Genomic DNA, 14,382 nt, shown 5'->3' on the forward strand with positions numbered 1-14,382 from the left:
CTAGGCAAAACCCCTGTGCAAATATTCAGCAAACAACCCGGGCCAGCCAACACTTGTGCTATTAAAAAATTTAGTTCATAAATCCTGAGCACCCATGGATGACCCTGCTACAAGGAGGGTATTTTTGAAAATGTATAGTTTTTTTACACACTTTGGATGCGATGTATCAAATATTGCATTTTGAATGTGGTCATACCTCCCAACTGTCCCGCTTTTGGGACCGTCCCGCAGTGGGAGGGGGGCAGTTGTGAGTCCCCCCTGCCACCCACAGGCAGAGGGGCAGGGGGCTTTTAGGCCGTGCCCCCTTACCAACGGGCCACATCCCTAAATTCTGCGGTGAATTTTAAAGTTGGAAGGAATGATGTGATGCATCCTACTATTTAGCTCATGCATTACGGTGCCGGATGATTGCCCGACAATCCAGATCTGACAGTCAGTATACCAACATCGGAATCAACAGGGAATCCCGACTGACAGGGGCTATTGGGGATTCCGATGTCGGTATACTAACTGTCGGGATCCCGATTATCGTGCAGTCATCACACCTGACAGAACACCAGGTACTATAACCTACAGAGGCTCAGGATCTATGTTTCTTGTTTTTATTACTGTTTTGGGTGACTAAACTTAACTGAAGTTATAGAACTGTGGGGCATATGTATCAAAACTTGAATAAAGATAAAGGGCCTTATTCAGATACAGCGTTTGGGTCTACTGCTCGGCTGGATAAAGAGGAGGGGACCCCAGACGAACACTGTACATACCCCCCTCCTCTCATAATACACCCTTGCTGCATCAGAAAATGACGTCCCTTTCGCAGAATAAGGCGCAGGATATTTTAGGACCTTGGTGTCGGCTTGCTGAGTGGAGTCAAGATCTATAGACAGTACGGATGGTGTAATGGTTAGCATTACGGACTCACAGCACTGAGGTCATGGGTTTGATCCCCACCATGGCTCTAACTGTGTGGAGTTTGTATATTCTCCCCGTACTTGCGTGGGTTTCCTCCGGGTACTCCGGTTTCCTCCCACAGTCCAAAAATATACTGGTAGGCTAATTGGCCTCCAACAAAAATGAACCCTGGAATGTCTCTGTGTGCATGTACATGTGGTAGGGAATATAGATTGTAAGCTCCATGGGGCAGGGACTGATTTGAATGTTCAACTATACTCTGTAAAGCGCTGCGGAATATGAGAAATATATAAGAAACTGCTAATAAATATATGAAATAAATATAGACAGTACATTGCTGACGGCTTGGCTATTCCATCCATGCATGAATAGTTAAATCCCGTCCAGGTCACTAGGGGTTCTGCAGCATTATGTGGTCAGCAGCGGTGACTGTTGATTGACTGGTTTTGACACCAGACATGACTGCAGCTTGTAGCATCTTGTGCTGGCGAGTAACTTGCGCCCACAGTATTTTGTGTCCGACATGACACTAGCGTTGGAGGCACTGAATGCCCCACAGCCCTTGATAACTATAGTAACATGTACTGCATCCAATGGCTACTCAGGCCCGTGGGCTTGTGTTCCCGCATCGTATGTCCGCTCCCAGCATGCTGTTGTCAGGGCTGGCCGCTTGGGGTTACAGCAACCTGTTCCCTTCAAGTACTCCAGCTTGTATTATGCTGCTGGTGTCTCTTGCTGGGCCCAGGGGTCTTAAGTGCTTTAAATCTGACATGAGAGGTGACTTTTACATTCTGTGTAGAAGATGATTACTTATACATTCATAGGGCTTGGTTACATGTATTTATAGTATATGTACTGTACATTAGGCCTTATTCTGGTGCCTTCGGTCTCTGTCGTGTTCGCACCAGGGATCGGTGTATCTGCATATTCTCATATGCGCATGTGCAGGGCTTCTGTGCGGGCGCCTTCTCTGACCTGCACCGTCGGCGTAGCGCATGCCCGGGGGGGGCGGAACAATGGGAACGCCCAGCGTTTTAATGGGCATCCCCATGCAAACGCTGGGTGTTCCAATGCAAATGTGGCCGTGATGCAGTGTGCCGGGGTTGGGTGGCTGACATCACATGGCATCAGCCAATCGCCCTGTCATTGCCACGGAGCCCACAACCAGTCAGTCTCCACTGATTTATATGTGAGAGACCAGGAGAAATCATTCGATGGTCAAATGATGTCTCCTGCTGCGGGCACATGCGAGAGGATGTGTTTACATAACACATCCCCTCGCATGGTTGCAAGGGAATACAACGGCGGTGGAGGGTGACGGGTTTTCGGCAGGGCGGGCACTCTGGGACACGGCAAGCTTACCAAGTCCACCAGAATCAGGCCCATTGTGCAATGTGCAGCACGGATGGTGTAATGGTTAGCATTGCTGCCTCACAGCACTGAGGTCATGGGTTCAATTCCCACCATGGCTCTAACTGTGTGGAGTTTGTATATTCTCCCCGTACTTGCGTGGGTTTCCTCTGGGTACTCCGGTTTCCTCCCCACAATCCAAAAATATACTGGTAGGTGAATTGGCTCCCAACAAAATTAACCCTAGAATGTCTGTGTGCGTGTACATGTGGTAGGGAACATAGATTGTGAGCTCCATGGGGCAGGGACAGATGTGAATGTTCAACTATACTCTGTAAAGCGCTGCGGTATATGTGTGCGCTATATAAGAAGCTGGAAATAATAATATATACAGATGTTTCACAAACAATGTCACTTGTATTGCCTCACCTTGCTGATAATACTCCCAACACTGTCATGCTGTACTCTGTCCAATATGTCCTCGTACATAGGCGTGCCACCTAACCGGTGTATTACCGGTCATAGCAGTATGGTGGCAATTACAATTGTACACAATATAATGTTGTTTTATTCAGAAGTTGGTCAGTGATCTTCTGTAGAAATACTGTCAGGAATAGCAGTAATATTACATATGGAAAGAAATCTTGTTTAGTATAGTGCTAATATTTGTTGGATGTATGCTACTGAATTTAGGGCCCAGTTTGTTCATTCCCCAGCATTCACCACTGTGACAGATGGAATGCTGGCAGTAGCATTCTGACAGTCAGAATCCTGACAGCAAGAACTGGGTTAAGGGCTTGGCACTGGGGGGGTCCCTTTGGGATTGGCTGCAGCAGGTGATGTTGGAGTCTTTCTTCGCGAGAGGTGTGTTAAGGTGCCCTTACATGGTGTGTTGGGAATGGCATGTATGAGTTAGGCTGTGGGAGTGGGATGTTAGGGTTAGGCTGTGGGAGTGGCATGTATGAGTTAGGCTGTGGGAGTGGCATGTTAGAGTTAGGCTGTGGGAGTGGCATGTATGAGTTAGGCTGTGGGAGTGGCATGTTAGGGTTAGGCTGTGGGAGTGGCATGTTAGGGTTAGGCTGTGGGAGTGGCATGTATGAGTTAGGCTCTGGGAGTGGCATGTTAGGGTGAGGGTGCAGGAGGGAATTGTTACCCTTAGGGCTGTTTCACACAGTACGGTTCCTGCCGCACGGTGAAATCCCGTACGGCCAGGGAGCCGCGCCGCACTCAGAATTTTATAATGGCAGGGATGGCCACAGCCCGGCAGCCGTCCCTTCCAGTGGGGGGATCCGGCTGCAGCCGTGCGGCCGGGCCGTGGCCGTCCCGTGTGAATGGACACAATAGTGTCCATTCACAACTGCTGAGTGCGGCACGGCTCCCTGGCCGTACGGGATTTCACCGTGCGGCAGGAACCGTACTGTGTGAAACAGCCCTTAGGCTGCAGGGGGCTGGGTTAGAGTTATGCAGTTGAGGGCCTGGTTAGGGTTAGAGTAAGGGAATACTATAGGGTTTGTGGAAAGGCATACTTGTCGACATTCACAATCTACTCTCTGGTAGAAACCCGGTGAGGAGACACATTTTGCCACCACTGTGTGAGTCTGCACATTACCCCCCCCCCCCCCCCCCATTGCAGCGATGTGTGGGGGTCCATGGGAAAAAAGGGGTCAGGGCTAAATTATGCAATTCCCTGTATGAACTCTAGCTTCATAGATTTGAATATGTCCCAGGCATCGGTTATACTACCATCTGTATATCTATACCTACCAGCATATTGCATAACTTCCTACTAGAATGTTCTGCAGATATCGCTATTGGGTAGAGATCTCCTGTACTCCAGGGAGAACAGGAAATCCTCCCAGAAAAGCTGTTATGTGCCTGCAAGATGGATGGGAGCATGCACGGTTATGGCACAAGTCACATCAGCCTTAATAAGTGATGTATGATGACGCATAATTATGTGATTGCCTTTATAAGTCTGTTACCAGCATGCTATTTCCATCTAAGCTGGGGGATGGAGTTGCAACAATCTGTTCCCTTCTGGTCAGAGGTGGAACTACCATTGGTGCAACAGGTGCATTGCACCGGGGCCTCTGAGGACTAAGGGGCCCATTGCTACCCAGACAAGCAGCTTGTACCCCTGTCACCCACTGGTGTGGGGCCTAAATTATACTTTTACACCTGGGCCCACCACTCACAAGTTCTGCCACTGCTTCTGGTAGTTTGTACTCTATTATCCTGTTGGTGTACCTCGCTGTACCTCGCTGAGACCAGGGCGGCAAGAGTCCTTCTATCAATATAATTAAAAAAACAACCAAACAAAAATGAAGTAGGCCAAGATATTGGGACCAATTCAGCTTGCACGGCTGCGGATTCGCAAAACGGACGATTACCAATGAACTGCATATGGGCCACAATGCGCTGCTCAATGTTGTTCAGCGATGACCCTGCTACTTTTTCTATTCGCAAGCTGTTGGCAATGTGATTGACAGGAAGTAGGTGACTAGGGTAGTAACCAGCAGTTTATTGGAAGTGTTTAGGAAAATGCTAGGCATGACGGATTTCACTATAGTCTACCTGATGTGCGGCCTTGCAATCAGGTCTGAATTACCCCATACTTGACTAATTGATAAAACTAGTTTCAGGGAGATTATAGTTGGTAGCAGTATTTTGCACAGCGCCCCATTGAGGGAACGTGTCATGCTCCATCCAGAGGGCGTGTCTAGTTCCATAGATGGAGAGATTGTGAAAAGAGATTGTGAACGTGGCACCTAGAAGCGTGGGGTGTGGTATAATACTCCGACAGTCGGGATTCCGACAGTCATTAGTCAGATGTCAGAATCCCGACTGCACAGCGTGGGGAGCGCAATGAAGCCCCTTGTGGGCTTGCTGCGCTCGCCACGCTGCGCTCGCCACGCTGCGCTCGCCAAGCTGCGGGCGCGGTGGCGAGCTGCGCTCGCCACCTATTTTATTCTCCCTCTATGGGGGTCGTGGACCCCCACAAGGGAGCAGTCGGGATTCCGACGTCGGAGTACTGACTGTCGGAATCCCGACTGTCGGGGAGCCGTCCGGCACCCGAAGCGTGGGTGTGTACTGCTACATCTGAGGGAAATCTTGTAAAATGACTTATATCCAAATGTAGATGAGCCCCAAAGCAGTTAGTAAGAGATACTATACTTGGTAAAGTGCTGGGAAGTGGTGCAGAGGATTCAATGTAAATGTATCTGTCTCTCCTACCTTTTCCCCAAAAAATGTAACAGTGTAATGTTGGCTAGGTGAAATGAGGGAGATTGCTAGACTAATGAGGGAGAGAGGGAGATTGCTGCTATTTCAGGAAGTCTCCTGCAGAATGCAGGAGGGTAGTCAAATATGAATTACCCACATTGTGCCAACAACACTGAAAAGAGAAGTTTGTGCACATATACCCACCAATGTCAGTGTCACTGTGGTGCAACCAGGTGTTAAGGGGCACAACAGGGTCCAGCAAAACATAATGATATGCAAGATGTTTTACTATAAATAGCTAGTATGCTTTGCTTGCAAAGTGTTGTTTTGTCACACTGTGTAAGTTGTCACCTCAGAGCAAAACTGAGACAAAAAATAAATTACATCTCCCGATGTGGTTCCCCGCAGACCTGCCTCAGCTTGATCATGATCACTGGTCGTTAGTGAAACTCTTCTCTACCATCCCTCAGCAAAATCACTTTTACAGTAGCTCTCTTATTTTGTCCTTTGCTGTTTTATTTGTCTTATGTGCTTTTTTCTTCTTCATCCCCTGCTTACTAATTTATCCATATGCTGCTTACTCCTTCATTATCCTGCTTACTCCTTTATCCTCTTGCTTATTCCTTCACTCCTTGCTTAGTCCTTTCTCCTCCTGCTTACTCTTTCCTCCTCCTGCTTACTCCTTCCACCCCTGCTTACTTCTTCCCCTCCTTACTCTTTCCTCCCCCTGCCTACTCCTTCCTTCCTCTGTTTGCTCCTTCCTCCCCCTGCTTACTCTTTCTTCCCCCTGCTTACTCCTCCCTGCCCCTGCTTACTCCTTCCTCCCTCTGCTTACTGCTTCATTCTTGTGCTTACTCCTTCTTCTCCCTGCTTGCTCCTTCATCCTCCTGTTTACTCCTTCATCCTCCTTCTTTACCCCCCTTACTCCTTCATCTCCCTGCTTACTACTGCATTCCCCTGCTTACTCCTCCATCCTCATTCACCCCTTGCTTACTTCTTCATCCTCATGCTTACTCCATCTCTCTGCTTACCCCTTCAGCCCCATTCTAACTCCTTCCCCCCTGCTTACTCCTTTATCCTGCTTCACCTGTCTAATTACTCCTTCATACCCCTGCTTTCTCCTTCTTCCCTCTGTGTACTCCTTCCTCACCCTGCTTACTCTTTCTTCCCCCTGCTTACTCCTCCCTGCACCTTAGAATTAGGCTGCGGGGGGGGGGGAGGGGGATACATTTAGGCACTAGAGGGATGGTTGGGCGGCAGGAGGTGGGGTGGTTAGGGTTAAGCACTAAAGGGGGTTAGGTTTAGGCTGCGGGGGTTGGAGGGTAAAGTTATGCTGCAGATAGGGACAGTTAATAGGGTAGGAGAGGAGGGTTAGCATACTTATTTAAAAGGTGTAGGGATCCTAAGCACCTGGATGGTGCTGTCGGCCTTCTAACCACCATCATCCCAAGTGCCGGGACCCCGATTCCATCCCTTAGAAAGAATGTACATTTAGTTCCCTTATCGCATTTTCACCAAGAATTCCGACCAAGTCTTTCCCACATTTGGAGTAGATAAGTGAAGGTGTTACCTACAGTATAGCAACCAATCAAATTGTAGATTGTTTCATTTTATTTAAAGTATTATAAATAGTATCTTGAATATGACTGTTTGCTATAGGCACCTTCCCCACTTATCTTCTTTAGTAGATATGATAAATATCATTATCAAGAGCTCCTTCTTTAACGTTTTGTAATCTTTTATTAACCAGCCAGGTATGTAACACTGCCTTTGTCTTCCACAGATAGTTGCCAGCAGTTGGACAGCGGTCTAGACTCAGAACATCAGACCGGAGCAGTTAACGATGACCTGGACGACTCCCAAATCCGACTACAACTGAAGAGGAAACTTCAGCGTAACCGTACATCGTTCACTCAGGAGCAGATTGAGGCGTTAGAGAAAGGTCATTACTGTTAAGTGTTACTTTATCGATGGCCCTAGCCTAGACCAATGTTTTTCAACCACTGTGCCGTGGTATACTAGTGTGCCCCCCAGATCTAGAGATTCCCAAACCAGTTTAACTGTTATTTACTGGTTTCTTCTTTTCTTGTAAAGGGCCAATATATTTTTGTTACCTTTGGGGACCAGTGTGATTGATTTTTTTTTATAGTGTGTGATTGGTTTTTTTATATAGGTTTTTTTTTCCTGTGGGGGCCAATGTGTTTTGCCTTGTGAGGATCACCTGGTGTGCCTTGGCAATTTTAAAATCGGTACTTGTGGAGTATCACGGCTCCCACGACCTTGATCGTATGCTGATCGTATGATAAAAAATCGCATCGCATACGATCAAATCGCTTGCAATGCGATCGCACCCGATTTTGCACTGAAATGCATCAAAATGCATTGAAATGTGTAGTAAACATGTGAAATGCCCCCAAATGCCATTTTTCATAGTGTACCACCCCCACTATCAACGTCAACCCGAAGCGTGGCGAGCGCAGCGAGCCCGCGAGGGGCGGCGGTACGCGTCCTACGACCTTTTCATACCCCCACTATCCACGTTGGCGTGGAGTTGAGAATAGAAAGTGTGGCGAGCGCAGCGAGCCACCGAGCCCGAAGCTATACGCGTCCCCTCGCGGGCTTCACAGGTATCCGCGTCCCCTCGCCACGCTTCGGGCTCGGTGGCTCGCTGCGCTCGCCACACTTTCTATTCTCAACTCCACGCTGACGTGGATAGTGGGGGTATGAAAAGGTCGTAGGACGCGTACCGCCGCCCCTCGCGGGCTCGTTGCGCTCGCCACGCTTCGGGTTGGCGTTGATATTGGGGGTGGTACAAAGTGAAAAATGACAGTTGGGGGCCAATTAACATGTTTCATACTAATTTTAATGCATTTGGATGCATTTAAGATCAAAAACGTATGCCATTGCATCCGTATGGCACCCGATGCGATCGCATACGATTTTTGACCAAAAATGCTCAAAAATCGGTAAAAATCGCATCGCATCATATACCATCGTATGCCACTACATATGGCATACGATGCCATACGATGGGAGCCATGATACTCCACAAGTACCTTAAAATCTTTTTTAGTGTGCCCCAAGGTAAAAAGGTTGAAAATCACTGCACTAGACTATCAGTGGGATTTCTGTAACTTTCTTTAAACTGAAGTCTCAACATTGTTAATTAGAAAGTATTAAAAATGTAAAGAAAAAATAATAAGTTAGGAGTGTGCTTATTGCCCTGGGGGATTTAAACTCAGGGGGTATTCAATCCCGTGTCACGACTGTCGATCCGTCCTGACAGCTGTGACCCTGGCCTGTTTTCATTTTGCTCGACAGGATATCACCAGGCGGGATTCACTGTCCCGCCTGCCGATCGGTGAAAAGGGGGCGTGTCCGCATAAATGGCTGTGGATTGTCGAGATCCAGCGGTGATGGCGACAATTCACTCCTGTTCTTGGCAAAACGGGCGCGACAGCTTTTAAAGTCTGTCCCGTTCTGTTGCTCTGCCTGTTCCATGCTGTCGGGCAAGACAGCATTGAATAGGCGCACGCCGCTATTTCCCCCGTCGGCTCGGGGCCTGATTCAGACCTGTTGGCTAGGCTGCGTACACTTGCAGCCTAGCGTACAGGTCAGTGCCACCTGCCACCCTGCCATACGCCCACCCCTCCCCCGCTGCCCGCATCCCCTCGCTAGCATGCAGGGGGATGTGTTAGAGAACACATCACCTCGCATGTGGACAAAGGGTAGATAAAACATTCGATGGTCTCCAATCATCAAATGATTTTTCTTCCCTTCGCTGACTTTTATTTCTATCGCAGATCGCTGAAAAGGGGGTGGGCGCTGATGTCGTGTGACACCAGGGGTACACCCAGCGTTTTTATGGGGACGCCCTCCGTGCATAGGTCTTTACAGATTTCAGATTAGAGAAGGATAATCTGATATGATGCGGGAAGATATGGCAGAGCCAATGCTCTATCTGTATACATATGACATCACAGGGGAACAGTATTCTGATGTCATGATTGTAAAACAAGTGACTACATAATGATCTGCAGTTCTGCACATATTCCTGTACTATGCCAGTCTCTCAGTAGAACTCTGTAACCAAGTTATGAGATGGTTAGAACCAGCGCAGCAGCTAAGGCAGAGGCTCTATTGCAGAAGTAAATCTAGAAGTATCTGTCTAGTGCACGCTCTGTGCACATGTGCTATTAAAGGAAGGAGTCAGTCAGTAGTGCATGTAGCGGATGTGACCGCAGTGCACCCAAGGGAGGCCAGCCTCAGTGACACCATCCGCTGAGCACCGCAGCTGAGCTCTTACTCAGCACAGCTTATCGCTGCACAGTGACAGCTGCAGACATCTCTATCTGCATCTACCATAACCCCCACTGTAGCCCATCTCCATCAGCCACTAAACCCACTCAAGCATCTCACCCACTACACAATGCAGGGCTCCCGGTTTTCCTATAGAATTGCAGTTGTCTGGGCTACTAAACAATGTTACAAGAAAACCAGCGTATGCGTAAAGGAATATTTAGCCCTGTGTGACATCATACCAGCTGTCACACAGGGCTACCAGGTCACATGAGATATTTACACAATACACAGTGCTCCTAGCACTGATACTAATAGGCACATTTATTACAGGGAAAACATGGAACGGTGATCGTCAGTCATAACACCTCTATTGCCAATAGCAACCCTCTAACAAGTATGTGCCACAGTATGCTCCAAACCATGTAGTCTACCTGTGCTACCTGCATTTCTGGTGCTTCTCCGCATCCAGCTAATCCTGTGCTACCTGCATTTCTGGTGCTTCTCCGCATCCAGCTAATCCTGTGTTACCTGCATTTCTGGTGCTTCTCCGCATCCAGCTAATCCTGTGCTACCGGCATTTCTGGTGCTTCTCCGCATCCAGCTAATCCTGTGCTACCTGCATTTGTGGTGCTTCTCCGCATCCAGCTAATCCTGTGCTACTTGCACTGATGGTGCTGCTCTGCAATCCAGCTAATCCTGTGCTACCTGCACTGCTAGTGCTGCTCCACAGTCCAACTAATCCTGTGCTACCTGCACTGCTAGTGCTGCTCCACAGTCCAACTAATCCTCCTGTGCTACCTGCACTGATGATGCTGCTCCGCAAACCAGCTAATCCTGTGCTACCTGCAGGGCCGGTGCAAGGCACCGGAGCGCCCCAGGCGAGTCGGGGTGGGGGCGCCCCGGTGGCGGGGGGGGGGGGGTGTACCTGTCCTGCGGCTGTGTATATAAAGCTTGCGGCGGCGGCAACGGGGGTCCCTGCAGTCAAGAAATAACGAGCGCTATCCGCCTGGCTACGCGGAAGCGCTTCTGTTGTGAAAACACTGGCCGCACGGCGCACGCTGATTGGCTGAATCTCAGCCAATCAGCGTGCGGCCAGTGTTTCCACAACAGAAGCGCTTCCGCGTAGCCAGGCGGATAGCGCTCTATTTCTTATTGACTGCAGGGACCCCCCGCTGCTGCCGCCGCAAGCTTTATATACACAGCCGCAGGACAGGTACCCCCGCGGCACGGGGGGGGGGGGGGGGGGGTGAAATGCCGCCCTCCAGTGGCCGGCGCCCTAGGCAAATGCCTAGATTTGCCTAGTGGTGGCGCCGGCCCTGGCTACCTGCACTGCTGGTGCTGCTCTGTAATCCAGCTAATCCTGTGCTACCTGCACTGCTAGTGCTGCTCCGCAATCCAGCTAATCCTGTGCTACCTACACTGATGGTGCTGCTCCGCAAACCAGCTAATCCTGTGCTACCAGCTAATCCTGTGCAAGGCACCGGCCCGCCCCAGGCAGGGGGGGTGGGGCGCCCCGGTGCCTGCGGGGGGGGGGGGTATTGGTACCTGCGGCACTGTGTGATCTGGCGGCGGGGTCCCTGCAGTGATGCGCGCTATCCGGCAGCCAGGCGGCGGCGCGGGAAGCGCTGATGGGTTTGAAAACTCGCTGCACGCTGATTGGCTGAATCTCAGCCAATCAGCATGCGGAATGTTTTCAATCCCAGCAGCGCTTCCCGCGCCGCCGCCTGGCTGCCGGATAGCGCGCATCACTGCAGGGACCCCGATGCCAGATCACACAGTGCCGCAGGTACCCAGCACGGACACCCCTGCAGCCTCCATGCGAGAGGCGAAGTGCCGCCCTCCAGTGGCTGGCGCCCTAGGCAAATGCCTAGATTTGGTGCCGGCCCCGCAATCCAGCTAATCCTGTGCTACCTGCACTGCTAGTGCTGCTCCGCAATCCAGCTAATCCTGTGCTACCTACACTGATGGTGCTGCTCCGCAAACCAACTAATGCTGTGCTAACTGCACTGCTGGTGCTGCTCTGTAATCCAGCTAATTCTGTGCTACTTCCACTGCTGATGCTGCTCCGCAATCCAGCTAATCCTTTGCTACTTGCACTGCTGATGCTGGTCTGCAATTGAGCTAATCCTGTGCTGATCCACAATCCAGCTAATTTTGTGCTACCTGTCCTGTTGGTCCTGTTTTGTAATCCAGCTAATCTGTGTTACCTGTGCTGCTGGTCCTGCTCTGCAGTCTAGCAATCTGTGATACTTGTATTGCTGATCCTGCTCTGTAATCCAGCAATCCCTGCCACCCATTTCAAATACTACACAACTCACGACTCTGAGCAACCTGAACTGCGTATTCACCACATCTGTCTATAGAAGGAACTATATTATTAAACCATCCTGTTTTCTACATGTTACCAGGCCATCTCCAATTGGCCCACCAATAGAAATCTCTGCTGCAAGTCAGGACAGTATTACAGCCACACCATTAATGGTGCCATTGCTGAATAATTATCAATGGCATGAAACTATCGACAGAACTATTGATGGTTTGCACCCATCGAAGGCCATCATTGCGTGGGTAGGCACTGTGGGCAACGTGCCACCCCTATGCTATACCTGTTCTATTATCATCTATCGAGGGTGGCAGTACCATCTGGCAATCATTCCAAAAATGATTTTTGTATTGATTCCTTTCACAGAGGTAAAACATGTTTTAATTACCACTTATACTTGCTAAAAAATATCTTTACCCAATCAGGCTTACCTCATTAGCCCGTGGGTGGGAAGCTGATATTATGCCAGGGGAAGCGGTACACTTAGATGGTGTCCATGTCAACTGTGTCGACATTCGGGACAAAAAGAACGTGAAAACCTCATGTCTGCCTTCCCATTGTCGACCTAATGCTTGTGTCGTACTTCCAAGTGGGGGAATAATTTTGATTCTGTGCAGGGTAAATACTGGCTGCTTTATTTGTACACTGCAATTTAAATTTCAGTTTGAACACACCCATACCTCCCAACTGTCCCGATTTCCGCGGGAAAGTCCCGATATTCGGGGACGTTCCCGCGTCCCGCCCGGGGCCGCCATTGTCCCGCGGTGGGGGGGGGGGACAGTTGGGAGCCCCCCAGCCTGCCAAGAATAGACGCTGTGCGCATGCGCACAGCGTCTATTCAGCGCCGACGAGCGGCAAAAATGGGGGAGTGGCCTCGCGGCAGTGCCGCGATTATAGACCACGCCCCCTTCCCGATAGGCCACGCCCCCCGAAAAATCGACGCGCACCTCCGGCGCGCACCCTGTCCCGGCCAGGCACCTCCAAAAGTTGGGAGGTATGCACACCTCACCCAAATCTAACTCTCTCTGCACGTTACATCTATCCCACCTGCAGTGCAGCATTGTTTTGTCCATTAAAGAAGGAGTTTGCTTTTGCGAGTGAACCAGAATCAGGTTAAATCGGGCATTAACTGTATTGCACAGCGGATATGATATGTGTGTGTAAATGCATTCGTTCACAGACATATTGGCGGTACACACCCACTGATGGGCTCACGATATATCGGCCAGTACGTGCCCAGTTTTAGGCCTGGCTTGACCTCTATAACTACAGACTCCATTCTGTGTTACCTTTTTTATACTGCTCATAAGGCACATACACTGAGTTGATTTTGGCCAATTTAGGCTGATTCCGAAGAATCAGAACCTCAAAACTGCCCAACTCAGTCAGTTTGATGTCCCCTCAGGTCCGATGCGCAGTCCCGTGCGCACCGGACTTGATTCGGTGGTCGGATCTTCTGGCCGTCCAACGACCTGACCTGGAACCTCCCTCCTGGTAGTGAGCCGGGCGGAAAGCAGGGACACATGCGATCCATCACAAGAAATTGTCCCAGGCAGCTCGCAGGGTATCGGGACGCTGTACGCTGCTGCGAGACATTGCAGCAGTGTATGGCCATCTTTTTAGATTAGAGCAAGCCATGTAATGAAGATAGGAGTAGGGACTCAGGATTGAAAAATGCTCAATCCCTGGATTCCGGGATTGGCTTCTCTGCATAGTTACATACCTGGGCGGGATCCAGAAGCCAGGTGGTGCGGCAGAGGCGGGCATGCGGTGCACGGGAGCAAGATGGGCTGCGTGGCCATGAGGTGGAGATGCGGCGGTGTGGGCGTCAATCGATGAGTCTGGGAGCGGCGGTGTGGCTTGTGGGCTCCGCAGCGTGACCACTGACATCATGTCACGCTGTGCAGAGCCACACACCGGCAACAGGAGAAGCTGGGCAGCATCTGAGTGGGTGCTCAGACGCTGCCCGGCATTAGACAAAATCCCGGGGATTTTGGGGCCAAATCCCATACTTTTTACACTGGCCCAGGTCTGCTGGTGGCCATGCTCCCTCCATTTCCCCAGGGCCTTGCCGACCATACTTTCATGCATACATACATATACTCACCTATCTTGGTGTAAAAAAAAAAAAGTATGCTCACTCCATGTAGGCAATCCAAGACATTTAAAACCCACCAAAAACCCGTACTCAGAGGTATACATGTATGTATGGTATACGGGACTATTCCCAGTCCTGAGATTCACTCACAGTTCAAAGTCTGATTCCTAAATTG

General features: G+C 50.0%; 1 protein-coding gene across 1 annotated transcript in view; it reads left to right on the top strand.

Moving 5' to 3' along the window:
* LOC146042436 (paired box protein Pax-6-like) overlaps positions 1 to 14,382 on the top strand; it is a 36,960-nt gene that overhangs the window by 12,414 nt on the left and 10,164 nt on the right. The window contains exon 2 of the mRNA XM_083162426.1: positions 7,268 to 7,426. Coding sequence (XP_083018552.1) covers positions 7,268 to 7,426 — 159 coding nt within the window. The remainder of the gene's footprint in view (positions 1 to 7,267; positions 7,427 to 14,382) is intronic.

Source organism: Crinia signifera, chromosome 19 (genome assembly GCF_055691185.1).
Source record: "Crinia signifera chromosome 19, ASM5569118v1, whole genome shotgun sequence".
Lineage (NCBI taxonomy): Eukaryota > Metazoa > Chordata > Amphibia > Anura > Myobatrachidae > Crinia > Crinia signifera.